Raw genomic sequence first — 12,978 nt, forward strand, 5'->3', positions numbered from 1 at the left:
AAGAAGCCAATGAAAACAAGGTAAACATCCTCCGAAGGGTTCGCACGGTGTCTCGCAGCACCTTGGCGGCGCAGTCCGATATGGGTTCGAACCCTGCTCGTGCTTTTGCATTTCCCTCTGGTAAAAATTGCCCCGTTTCGTGTGTGTGTGTGTGTGTGTGTGTGTGTGTGTGTGTGTGTGTGTGTGTGTGTGTGTGTGTGTGTGTGTGTGTGTGTGTGTGTGTGTGTGTGTGTGTGTCGTGTAGGTGCTCCGCTATACAAGCGGGTGATGGGCGTGCGCTCGTCCGCCTTCATTAGCACGAAAAGCTCACTCACCACTGGTTCCAGAGAGCCGACGTGGAGCCGAGAGGAGAGCCGCCCGCGACGTCCCCCAACATCGTCGACGCTCGACACGTCTCGCTAAAAATCTGCTTCTCTTCTTTCCGTGACTTTGGATAAACGGTGGAGGCGCCTGCCCGTTTTTCACCTTTCCTGTCCGCAAATGAGCTCTAATCGCATGTAATTGTGCAGAAGCAGTTTGGCAACGGAGCGAATGAGCGCTGAGCTAATGGTTATGGATGATACGGCATGTGCCGTCTTATTCCTGCCGACGTCCACCTCTGCGCCGCCCGCCCTGAGCCGAGACTCGGGCCGCAAGGACCCCGTCCTCCGCGGGCGACGCGCACGGTGTGTCGGCGGAACCGGGACGGGACGGGACGGGAAGAGGACGTTTGCTTCCCACACAGGAAAGCGGGGACGACAAGACAGGAAAAGCCTCTTTTAAAAAAATCGCTCTTTATTGTCAGCTTGACGATTCAGTCTGCATGAGAGAAGAAGGAAAAGAAAGAAAAAGAGAACAGAACCACAGCGGTGTAAAAGAAACACGAGGACGTTAAACGGAGAGACACAAAGGAGGCGCCGTCGCTCCCTTGCTGGGTCACGAGCCTCTTCCCTGATCCCACGGATCCTTCGCCGCTACGACGACGCCGGGGGGACGGCGAGGAAGAAGGGCCTTCGTTTAGATGACATCACCTGCGAGACCCCACAGGATTGGTCTATCTTGGTCACGTGACACAAATTCCGACAGCAATTGGTCCATTTGTACATTTTTTAAGCCACAAAGTCAAATCGAAGAACACTTTTCCGTATTTTTATATTAAATTCTAGGTCAGTGAATACCCTTGATACAAATTCCAGAAAAGAATAAACACACTCAGCCACGTGTGACAGCAACTAATTTCTAACAAACAAAGTTGCATATCTTTAAAATCCTTACGTTCGGATTCTGTTTTTCAGCTCGTTTGAAGAGTTACGTTTAGTTTTCTCATAAAGTTCATACTGCGGGTACAGCGGTGAAGCAAGGGACCCCCTCCCCCCGTGGACGACCCCGTCGGAACCCTGGGCACTTCACAGAAGACAAAGGGTCGTGACCTCGGCCTTGGGCTCGTGGTACGAGAGGCGTTTTTGAACACGCGCGCACACACACGCGCGCGCACACACACAACCTCACAGACGCTCCCTGTCTCACTGTGAGCATCATGAAGGGCGACTGCGGACGACTACTACAGCAGGACCGAAACAAACAAACAAACAAACAAACAGCACATAAAGGACATGAAAACAACACCTGCTTTTCAGGACAGTTGTCTGACGGGGCAGTTTCTCCAAAGGTCAAACGGCAGGGACCCACCGACTACGCAGAGCTCCATCCCAGGCAGTCCACTTGGGTGACACAGGTCAAAATACAAATACGAAGGAAGTAAAAATGAAGGTGGGTCTATATTTATATGCTAAAACATGTTAATTTACCTGCAGTTTACCTTTAGCGCGCCTATTCAGAGACACGGAGGACTTCAGGACGACTACGACCGGATCATCTTTCCACAGAGCGCTTAAAAGTGGTTTAAAAGGAACCCATCGACGCGAAACGGAGGACGACCAGTAAAGGTTTCTTTTTGTCGATCTGAGGAGAAATTAACTCACATTCAGAGTGTATCTGAGGGACCTGGGTCCCGCTGACATGGAACCCTCCTGTCCAAACCGAGTCCCAAAGCCCATCGACGACCTGTTCCTTTGCATACTGTCGTTTGACGCGCCACGCGTTTTCCTTTCGAAGCGATCGGCGCTTTTTTGTTTTCATTTTTAAATTAAATTATTAAGAGTTTCCCACGATCCTCTCCTCCGAGAGGCGGTCCGCGCCACCGCCGCCGCGCGCCGGTCGGCCCCGAGCCCCGGTTCCGGAAGGCCGCCTCGCGACGTTCCGGACCACCGTCTCCTTCCCGTAACGGTCCGACGGAAGGGCTCCGCGGGACCGACGTGGGGGAGCGTCCGTCTCGCCGGACGAAGCCGCGGCGCCGAGACGGTCCGTCCCGCCTCTCGCGCTCCGCCCGCCCACCCACCCGCGCACCAGCTGCGAGCTACCACTTATTAATTATGTGGTTCATGTAGTCCTCGGTGGGCAGGCGCGCCGCGTCCTCGCCTCCGTCCTCCCTCGGGGGCTCGGCCCGCCGGCGCCCTTTCAGCGTGAGCCGCTGCTCCCGGCGGTCCAGCTGCCTCTTGTACTGGTAGCGCTGCTGGAAGAGGTCCTTGGCGTAGTCGTAGAGCTGCATGTCGAGCTCGTTGAGCTCCTCGATGCGCAGCACCGTGTCGTTGTCCACGTCCACGCCGGCCGCCCGCGTGCTGTTGTACTGCACGAAGGGCCGGATGAAGCGCAGGTGGAAGGTCCTTTCGAAGAGGTACTGGGTCTTGCGCTGGAACTCGGTGAGGCCGAAGAAGGCCATGTCGCGCAGGTTCTTCTTGGCCGACTCGAGCAGAATCTGGGAGCGCTTCTTCTCGGGCACGAAGGACATGTTGTAGCAGCCGACGAGGCTGAGGTCGGCCAGCATGCGCACCTGCCGGTTGTTGGCCAGGTTGTAGGGACAGTCCATGAACTGCTGCAGCGTGCAGCCCGACCAGTCGGTGCCCTCGTAGCAGGAAGGCAGCTCCTCGGGGGTGGGGGTGCGTCCGTCGCACATGTGCAGCGAGGTCTTCCAGGTGGCGCCGCGCTGGACGTGGCGCCACTCGCTCAGGTAGCGCGACACGGGGTCCCGAAGCAGCGTGATGTAGTAGAACTTCCTGCGTGGGGGTGGGGGGGACGGAAAAAAACACACAAATTAATTTGTTGATCAAGGGTTCTTCATAACCGGGCATGGCAGCGCGGGTGCAGTCAAGCATGCATGCACGCGCACACACGCTCAACCCCAGGGAATACAGACGGCGCTCGTGTCGCAAACAAAGCCATAAATATAAGGCTGAGCGAGAGACGCCTCGACATCACAGATGAACTGAGCTGCGTAAATTTCGAGAGCGCACCTCCACATAGTTCTCCCACATTTAGCGCACGTTTTGAAATACCACCTTGGGTGAAATGGAACGATCACGATGAAATGACCCGACGAAAGGTGGAGAATTCCAGAACGTCTCTGCGAGGGACACCCCTCGGGCGTCGACGCCCGCACGGTCAAACCGCATCCTGGCTGAACCGGAAACCCCGAAAAGCTTTCCGTTTGCGATTCTCTCCACGTTACTTTTTATTTACGACGACCGAAAAGAGGAAGAAGCGCGAGACAATAGATTCAGAAATAAAAGCGAAGGTACAAGTGCAGCTTAACAGTGTCGTCCTGTGCTTCACTCACTGTCATTTCATTCGTTTTATTTCAGAGGAATAACGTGAAATGAGTGGCGCAAACAGAGCAAATCCCAGTTATACAATGTAACCTTCCTGCACACCGATCGCTTCTGTATCCTTAAGGTTCGTGTAAAGGCAGTTTTCAAGTTACAATGAGACGGATTGCGACGTGTGTGTGTGCGTGTCACTACCACTTGGCCCTGACAAACTGCGCCCTGCAGGTGGCACTAAGCTCAGGACTGAAATTTTCACCTGCAGCGGAACCCGAAATGCTCCCCCGCACACCTGCCACAAAGGGAGTGATGGTACTTTCCGGAAAGTTACGGTCCAGCAAGAATAATGGCGCCTTGAGCCGTGTTTAAGGTCCAACAGCTGACGGGCAGCGGCAGCCCGATCCCGAGGACATTGTCCTGATCGGACCCACAGCGCTCGAACCCCATCCATCGAGGGGAAGAGGAGCAGCAGGGGAAGGGGGGGGGGGCAGACGAATGGGCGCAAGGAAGGTGGGAGAACAGGGTGAGAGAGGGTTGATCCCATTACGCCCATCGCACTCCGTCCAGCTTGTCCCGGGTTCGATCCCGGGGCTTCTGGGACCCCCTCGTAGAGTGTCTGGTAGAATAAGACAGGTCCCCCCGCCCTCTTGCCTGCAGAACCAGATGGATGGCGCTTGGTAACCTGCCTGGTACCGTGTCGCATGCTCACCAGCGTCCCCCTGCCCCCCGGTCTGAGCGAAGGGCAGATGAGCAGACGAACAGCTGACCTTCACTTACTTCCACTTACTCTCTGTGAGGTACAGTACTACTGACAGCTACCCCCCACCAACCCCCCCCCAATCCCGGGTCCGCTCGTGTCCGACCCCGGATGGCCGGAGCGGGTCCCCGGTGCGAGCCCGACGTCAGCAATACCCACGACGGCCACATGGGGGCAATGGTCTGAAATGTTGATGGAAAGAAATGCCACTTGATTCATGCCTCCTCCTCCCCGCCCCCCCCCCGCCAGCCGGCTACTGCAGCTGTAACAACAAACAGCTCGAGCTTAACAATAGGACGCAGTTCCTACACACAGAGACGCGGCCACACGACACCGTGGTGCGGTGCTAGAGACAACAGTTGACAGCCTTTGGAAGGAAAGTGCGCTACGGCGTCTCGCGGGTCACCGTTGGGGTCACCCTGCGGGACATTTTTCAGCTGCTTGCATCCGGATATTTAACTGCATTTACGTCTTCTGGGATCTGCACCCACAACCTGCAGATGACACACGTTTAGAAAATAAATGCTCATAATTTTTCCTATGATTATAATAAAACTCATAATTTTGTACCTCTTCCAGACTGATGGTTTCAGCTGAGTAACACAGCTGTCTTTATACGTCTCTCAGACAGCGTGTCCCTCAACCGATAGTCTGCGTGTACAGCGTGCACGCGGTCAGGTGGGTCGCGTTACTAATTCCATGATGCAATGGGCTCCGGTTCCCAGGTTCCCTCGACTCCCTTCTCCTGTATCAGTCAAGTTCACCTCCCTCACCTCCCTCACCTCCCTCACCTCCACCTTCCGCAGCAGCGCTCGTCTCTTCGCCGGCCGCATCGGACAGGGCGCCGCGCTGAACTCGGAGAGACTGTCACTGTGTTGGCGTCACTAATTAATCGGCAGGCCGTTTCGAAAAAAATAATTCATTAATTAAAATCAACGTAATAAAATAAAAAGGGAGGCAGGCCTGCTGCAGGCTGCTGCTCTCCACACTCCGCCACCTCACCCCAACCGCACGGCTCAGCGCCGGGACGCAACGGCCCGCTGCGACACGTCTGACGTTCTCCGTGGACGCCGGCCATCGCGAGCGTGACGGGATACCACGTTTAAAATCTCATTTTTCAGCGTTACATCGGCGCGGAAGCTCTGCTGCAAAGCAATTCCCCAAAAAAGGCTTTGGCCGCAATTTGCACATGCGGAGAGAGAGACGCGAGCGACAAACACACCTCTCGTCCTTCTTTGGACGGAGTCAAACCAGAGCACGCGAGTGCACCGTTTTACCCATCGCCCCTCGGACCTTCGGCCACATTGACCGTACGGTGTCAGCAAGGAGAGGAAGAGCGTTGGGATAAAGACCGTGTTTACCGTGTTTAACCCCTTTGGCTGGTTCCTAGCCACCGAGAGATGAGCGGAGCGTCTTCGGCACTACGCTCTACGGCAGGACAGCTGCACCACGGCCCGCAAGAGGAACTCTCTCACATCTTTCACTTTCCACGCTCCTTTGCCCAATTCATTGCCCGCGTCGCTATGACTTTGGGTGGCGACCGTCTGTCCCCCCACCCGGGCGTCCGAGACCACAGTCTGCCGTCCCCTCGACCGCCTCCCCCGCCGCACGCGGCGACCTTACCGTGGGAAAAGCACTCGTCTGTGGTGACCCTGCGCTTCACCCCGAGGGGCTTTTTAAGCAACACGCGAAGCTTAATGAATCCGCCATCCGCACACGCCCCGCGCCACGTGTCCCGGTCCCTCCATTTACGGCTCCCGCGAGTCAAAGCGCTCTCAGGAACCGCTTTGGTCGCGACGTCACAATAACGGTTACGGCAGAGTCGGTCTGCATCGGTTTAACACGGGGCAGCGGGAACTCAGAGCTACGAGGACAAAGAGGCGAAACGAAGGGAAAAGGAAGAGGAAGACGGAGCGACGAGCGCCTTCCACCCGCAGCACCGCTGTGCACCGCAGCTCCTTCAACCAGGACGTTTCTCCTGCTCTATTTACTCACTTGTAGTGAGAATCCAAAGGAGGACAACGGGGTAATAAATGAACGCAAAGAGGTTTCCAAAATACCCAGGGATGAGAGACCGTGTGGACTGGGCGCTTTGTGACCCCTGACCTCGGGTCTCCTGGATTTACATTTGGGGCAAATTTCCCAGCGATAAAGGAGGGAAATGGAAGGCAGAAAGACAGTGATTTACAGAGAATGGAGATTTGAGAGAAAACTGCAGCAAATCACCTTAAGGCTTCAGCAGAGCCAAGGGATTTCAGGGTTACAAAGTCTTAAGGATTACGGGGCCTAGAAACACACTGCCTTAATGGCCCCAGTTTGTGTGTTAAAGCCCTGGATGGTGAGGAGATGGAGGCGTGGAGCCGCCGCATGTAAGCATGTTCCTCAAGAACGTAAGGAAATAATGGACTCGTTTATCCTCCGCTCCAAAGTCTCCGGCTACAGGGGTTAAGCCTCTACATTTGAAACGTTTTATTTTCCCCATAATTTCATAATCTTACGTAATCGGAAAGGAGACCAGAAGGTGACCCATAGCTGTAATCGTAGGGTAAAGGATGGCCGACTGCAGGAATTTACCCCTTTTCGGAAATATACGTATTAAAAGGTCACGTCGCCCCCCATTAGCACTAATGAAAGGCTCCTGATGGAAGAGTGGGACCTCCAGTCTTGTGACCATAACATCTCCCCTCGACTCGGCGGTCGACAGCGACACGAAACCGCGGGAGACGCCAAAGGATTCCGAGTTAAGTCCACCGAGGTGGAATGATCCTACATTCCAGAATGTTCTCCAAACAAAGGCTGGATTGACCACGTTGAGCAGGCAGCAGTGGCGGCTGTGAGCAGAGGTCACCGGCGGGCCGAGATACCCCGCTGCGATCCCTGCGGTCAGAGCTACCGGAGTCTGAAAGGGACCGTCGTGGAGTGCCATGGAAGCTCTAAGAGACTAATACGATAATACGGCTGGTATTGCAGTGGTTAGAGGCACTGCCTTTGGACCCGAAGGTCATACGTTCGAATCTCACCTCCAGCTGCAGTGCCCTTGATCAAGGTACTCGCTCTAAATTGCTCTAGTAAAACTACCCCGCTGCGTACCCTGGTAAACAGCTGTAAGTCGCTTCGGAAAGAAACGTCAGGTACGGTAAGACCACGGTCCTGCCTCCGATTTACTGGGGACTCTAAAGTGACAGGTGGGGCTCAACAAAGGCAAGTGCGGCCCTTCCCGTCCACACCGGGCGCCGAGCCTGGCCCTTTCGCGGAAGTCCAAGCGAGAACGTGAAGCCGAGGCGCGACCGTGCGTCCCACCGTGTCGCCGCAGACGAACCAGAGCGCTAATTACCCTCCGCCCAGCATTTCGTATCTCGCCGCTCAGACCCAGCCAACGCTCTTTTGCCCCCAGCGTTTCGGCTCTTGGTCTCCCCTTCCGTCCTGCTGGCCTTCCAATTAGGTTACCATGGCGACAGCGTGACAGGTGAAGAAACGGCGGGACGATGGCAGGCCGCTTCCACGGCGGGGCTCGGGCCGACACACTCATCGAATCCATCCTTAATTCCGCCTCTTTCACAGCTCGACGGGCTTGGCATGGCGGCGGATGCCTTTTGTTGCCTCCGTCTCTCCAGTTCTCCCTTCTCCTCCCCTTTGGCGCGTGGCCAGGTTCTCAAGGCCAGTCCGGATTGTCGCGACGGCCGTCTTGTCGGTCCAAACAAAACTGTGAGTGGGTGGGCAACACAAGGCCAGAGTCGCCTTCCAGAAAGTCACTAAATGAAAGAGGTCGGGACACACAAACAAGTTCCTTGGATGCCGTTTCCTGGAGCCGACGCTGCCGACGTCCTGCGTGTTGAGAGCAACTGACATCTGGGAGTGGTTGTGGCGTTCGTGCGTGCGTGCGTGTGTGCCTGTGTGTGTGCCTGTGTGCACGCGAGCGCTTCCATGAAAAATGTCACAGGCCGTTTTTATACAAAGAGTCAGCAGATATAATACACCCTTAAATGAGCACAAAGCCTTTTTTTTCTAAAGTCTGTAAGAATAAAAGTGCAAAAACATCCTGTGTTTCAAAGTCCTTGTAGTTAGAGTTTTGTTCCAGTAGCGTTAGGAATTATTAATATTATAGCTAAGGAAGACAGGAAAACTATATGCGTGTGTGTGTGTATGGAGTGTGTGTGTGTGTGTGTGTGTCAACAGTGATGGGGGCTCCTGCCAACAGCAACGCTCGAACCACACACACCCAGTCACCGCCGACGCTCCAGGTTCCCTTTCCGCTCTCCCTCTATGACCCGCAGACAGGGAGACCGGAAATCTCCAAGGTCCCGCGTCAGCGGGACATGGTCGGAAGGAAGATCACGTTTTACTCCGGTACCGACCGGTGCAGGAAGGTGCACAGGTTGATGGTCGTCCCGGGCAATCGGAGGGGAACAGGTCCACTTCCTCATGGTCACCCCTTCGTACCGCCTTCACGCTCTGTCCTTCCAGATGCAAACAGAGCAGTAATGACCTCCAGCAGAGATGTCACATCTCGACACTCGCATCTACTGCATAGCTTTGCCCCAGCATTACTTTCCCTTTCATCCTACTGGCCTGTCAATTACGTTGCCATGGAGACACGAAGACAAATTAACGTATGGACCGTCCCAGCCAAACGGTGTAACTGGTCCATTTACGATCTCGCTCCCGGAAACATGGCACAGAGGGACCGGGGAGGCACCCGACTGCGCGGTTTCTCCAACACGGACCACCGCGCTGTCCGCCGGTCCGGTTCTGACCTCAAAGTGAGAAACGAGAGGATCCGGTCCCGGTCGCGTACAGGGGGCTCGGCCAGGAGGACTCGCGCGGGACAACGGCCCGCGAACGAGATCCCGCAGGGTACGAGGGCGACAAGGGCTGCGACCCGCAACGCCCCCTGCTGCCGGGCGTGACGCCCAAGTGTAAGTCGGAGTGTAAGCGCGAGCGCGCCGGGCGACGAGGGGCTTCAGTTCATGATGAAGTGGCAGGTCTTGAGGGAAGAGCGGATGAACAAGGCCTAATGGAACGTGACAGGCCGTGTAAACACCGGAGTGGAAACCCCGCTCCTCTCCTTCTCCGAGCCTGCAAACACCAGGCAGCTCCCTCCGTCACTCTTTCAATAAGGAGCTTTTCAATACGGAGCCCCCCCCAACCTCAATGAGAGAGAGAGAGAAAAGAATTTGACTGAAGGACAAGGACACTGGAGACATATACAGAACAACAGAGAACTAGTAGTACAGTGAGAAGCGCTACTGCTTTTGGACCCAAAGCAGCAGGATCACAGGTTCGAATCCCACCTCCAGCTGTTCTTCCCTTGAACAAGGTATTAACCCTAAAACTGCCCTGACAAAATCAGGCAGCTGTATCAATTACGTATATAATTCAAAGTACCTTAACAGTATGAGTCTCGTTGGAGAACGTTGTCAGAAAGTTGAATAAATGTCAACGAGTACAGTGCTCAGCGAAAACTTCTCGTTAGTTTCTAGCAAAGTTTTTCCCAATTTGTCACCAAGACTAAATGTCACAATAATACTTAAGTATCATTCCAACCATTTAACATTATTAGGCACTATAGTGACCTTCTCCCTTACAGAAAGCCACTAGTCTTACCTGAAATATGTGGTGTTTCTCAAAAAGGGAAAAAGAGGGCACTCTGTCAATTAGGAAAGGTCACTGAGCAGAAATAAAATTAATCGATAAAAAAGTTATACTGTAATAACATTTTTCTTTGTTTCATTCTTACATCATTCTTCTTGGGATATTTTTCATATCTGCTATCAGCTCAGCGATACTGAACTTGTGCTGCCATGTCACTACAGGGGTCTAAAATTCAAGTGGACAAAATGAAAGGAGGAGACGGATGGAATGGAGGACGGCAGAGGAGGAGCACTCGGTGGAAGAGGGCGGAGTCGACAGATGATTTTTTCTACGGCGGGGCGGAGCTAACGGTCGATTGACTCGAGGAGGGAGGAGCCAACTCATGATCTTCTAGAGAAGGGAGGAGCCGACAGTTGATTTAATTGAGGACGGTGGTGCTAATAGACGGAGGAGAGCAGAACCGCCTTGGTGAAGGAGGACGGAGCAGGTTCGGTGAGGTGATGCTCACAACACGGCGCCTGCGCCATGAAACGAGTCGACTTTGGGTCGAGGAAACCCGAGCACCGCTACCCGCCCGCCTGCCTCGGATGCCGGCTTCACCCCGCGCCCTCCCCAACCCCTTTCATCGCAGGAGGCACCTACAGCTGGCCCGAGCTGCAAGGCCTCCTGTCTGCCAACACAAGAGAGGGAACCCGATCGCAGGAGGGCTGGCGAAAGCGAACGCAAAGGACGCGCAACACACCGGAACACGTTCGCATCGCTTTTCGCCCAAAGTTGCCGATGAAATGAACGCGACGCCGCAACGACGGCCTGAACCCATCACGGCGGCCAGCGCGGCATCGAGCCCGTCCCATCCGCTCCGCGCCCCGGTGCTCCGGCGCCAGGTCATCGCAATCAGGGTCTCCATCTGTGAGCCTCTGGCTCCTGAACTCATTATCTCCTAATCAACAAATTAACTCCTGTTCCACACAGAACGATCCTCTTTTTACAGTTTGGGTTCGGACCGCAGCCAAATCGCCGTCCCGGCGAACCCGCGAACATCTGGTTCGAGAGCAGGCCGCGATGGGCGAGAGAGGAGAGGCTGCCGAATAAACGGACGACGTGCACCGAAGGTACGGGGAACGTTCCCAGTTCTCCCAGTAGCCGACCGAGGACAAGAGCAGCGGGCACAGCGAGGGAGTTGTTGCGCCAGTCCTGGATATACGTTGTTTGAGCGAAGGAAGGAAAACAAAAAAACGAAAAAAACGTTCCAGTGTACAGGTTGACCAGCAAGCTTAGGGAGAGACCCCCGACCCCACCCCACCCCCGCGCACGCACGCACACACACACACACCAAGAATGGCAAAGCGAACCAAGCGTCGTTCCTGTGCAGTGCGTCAACAACAGAAAATCAGAGCCGTCGCCGCCACACGAGGAGGCAGGAGGCAGGAGGCAGGAGGGAGAGCGTAACATGTGCCACTTAAATCCTAATTAATCCTTACATCTGATTAGGGAACACATGGAGACAACACACACACTCTCACACACACACACACTCAAAGCCAGAGAGTAAACTGAGGGCACTTTGAGGGTATTAACCATGCCATTCTTGCCACCGTCTTCCTTCCTTTCCTCCCCACCCAGTTCCCTTCTCGCCTCGTACCTTTACCCCCCGCCGAGCGCCTTCGCCCCCATCCAAACACAGGACCGTGAAACCACATTTCGGCTGTCGGTATTAAAGCCGCTTATTTATTTGGCGCCAAAGATAAACTAATCCGAGCAACACGCTTGCGAGAGCGATAAAGAAAATAATTCACAGCTTGCCAGGACACGTTCCGATAGCCCACACCTCTCGTGTCGCTCCTCGCTCTTCGCTCACCTGAGTCGCAGCTTTAATGTTCCGGCAGTAAAACGTGCGTTTCTAGGGGCACCTGGTAGCGTGCCGGTCAGAGCTGCCGCCGCTGCCTTTGGACCCCGAGGTCGCACGTTTGAATCCCACCTCCATCTACAGCGCGTTTGATCGAGGTACTTACCCTGAAGTGCCCCGGTAAAAGAGGTAAATATCTGTGGGCAGATTAAGGGCATTAAATCGCAGAGCTGTTCTTTCGGACAGCGAGCGCCAAGGTCGGGGATACCAGGTGTACGCCGGTGACGAGCTACACTTTAAAACGCATGCCTGCGAAAGACCGGCCGAGAGGGATTGCCCACATGGTCGACAGACCCCCCCCCCCCCCCCCCCCCGGGGCCCCCCGTGTTGTTAATTGCATGTCACAGTAATGTCACCGCACCCCCTTTTGCAGATGACCTGTGCAAAACGCTGCTGTTCCAAATACCCAGGGCAGGTAAACAAACAAACATTCTCCCCAGTGGAAATGATAAAATATGCAGCCATTAAATGTGTTTCAGGCCATGATTTTATTTATTTTTTTAAAATAAACTTTCCAGGCAATTAAACACCTTTTAAATGGCAGCAGATTCAGTCTAATAAGATTTACTTGTACAAAATATGCTATTAGTTATAAACGTTCTGAATGACAGCCGGCCGAAAAAAGGATATTAAGTAATTCATTTGCTTATTCGAAGAGCTTCTATTTCCCAACTTTGTCTTCTCCGAGCGTTGCCATTATGCACGCGAACCACGTTTCACCGGTCGGGCCCAAACGGCGCGGTACGCGACGCGCAGCCGGCAGCGTCCAAGGATGCTTTCGCGGACCGTCCGGGCCGCGCCGGAACGCACGCGTCGGGATGCTCGCGCAAACAATATAAGGCAACGTAATTAAACGGAAAAGGTCCGTCTCCTTGGCTTCCGTGGAGACCGAGTTTACGCACAGGGCGTGGGTGACGAAGGATGCAAATGGCGACGATCTTCACCTTCTGCGCCGCACCTCCTCCGGAGCCAGCAGGTTCACGTCTTACGTGGTTCCGGAGCGTTCGTACGGCACAGGTGCGCCAAGAGGCGCGTGGCTCACGGGACGCGACATCCTTGAAAGCAGAGCCAGGAGCAAACGCAAT

At 54.7% G+C, this 12,978-nt stretch overlaps 1 protein-coding gene across 1 annotated transcript in view; it reads right to left on the bottom strand.

Moving 5' to 3' along the window:
* Positions 1 to 658: 658 nt before the first annotated feature.
* Positions 659 to 12,978, bottom strand: part of LOC108927599 (heparan-sulfate 6-O-sulfotransferase 1-A) — a 59,505-nt gene continuing 47,185 nt past the window's right edge. The window contains exon 2 of the mRNA XM_018741010.2: positions 659 to 3,092. Coding sequence (XP_018596526.2) covers positions 2,396 to 3,092 — 697 coding nt within the window. The 3' untranslated portion in view covers positions 659 to 2,395. The remainder of the gene's footprint in view (positions 3,093 to 12,978) is intronic.

The sequence above is a fragment of the Scleropages formosus genome, chromosome 19 (assembly GCF_900964775.1).
Source record: "Scleropages formosus chromosome 19, fSclFor1.1, whole genome shotgun sequence".
NCBI lineage: Eukaryota > Metazoa > Chordata > Actinopteri > Osteoglossiformes > Osteoglossidae > Scleropages > Scleropages formosus.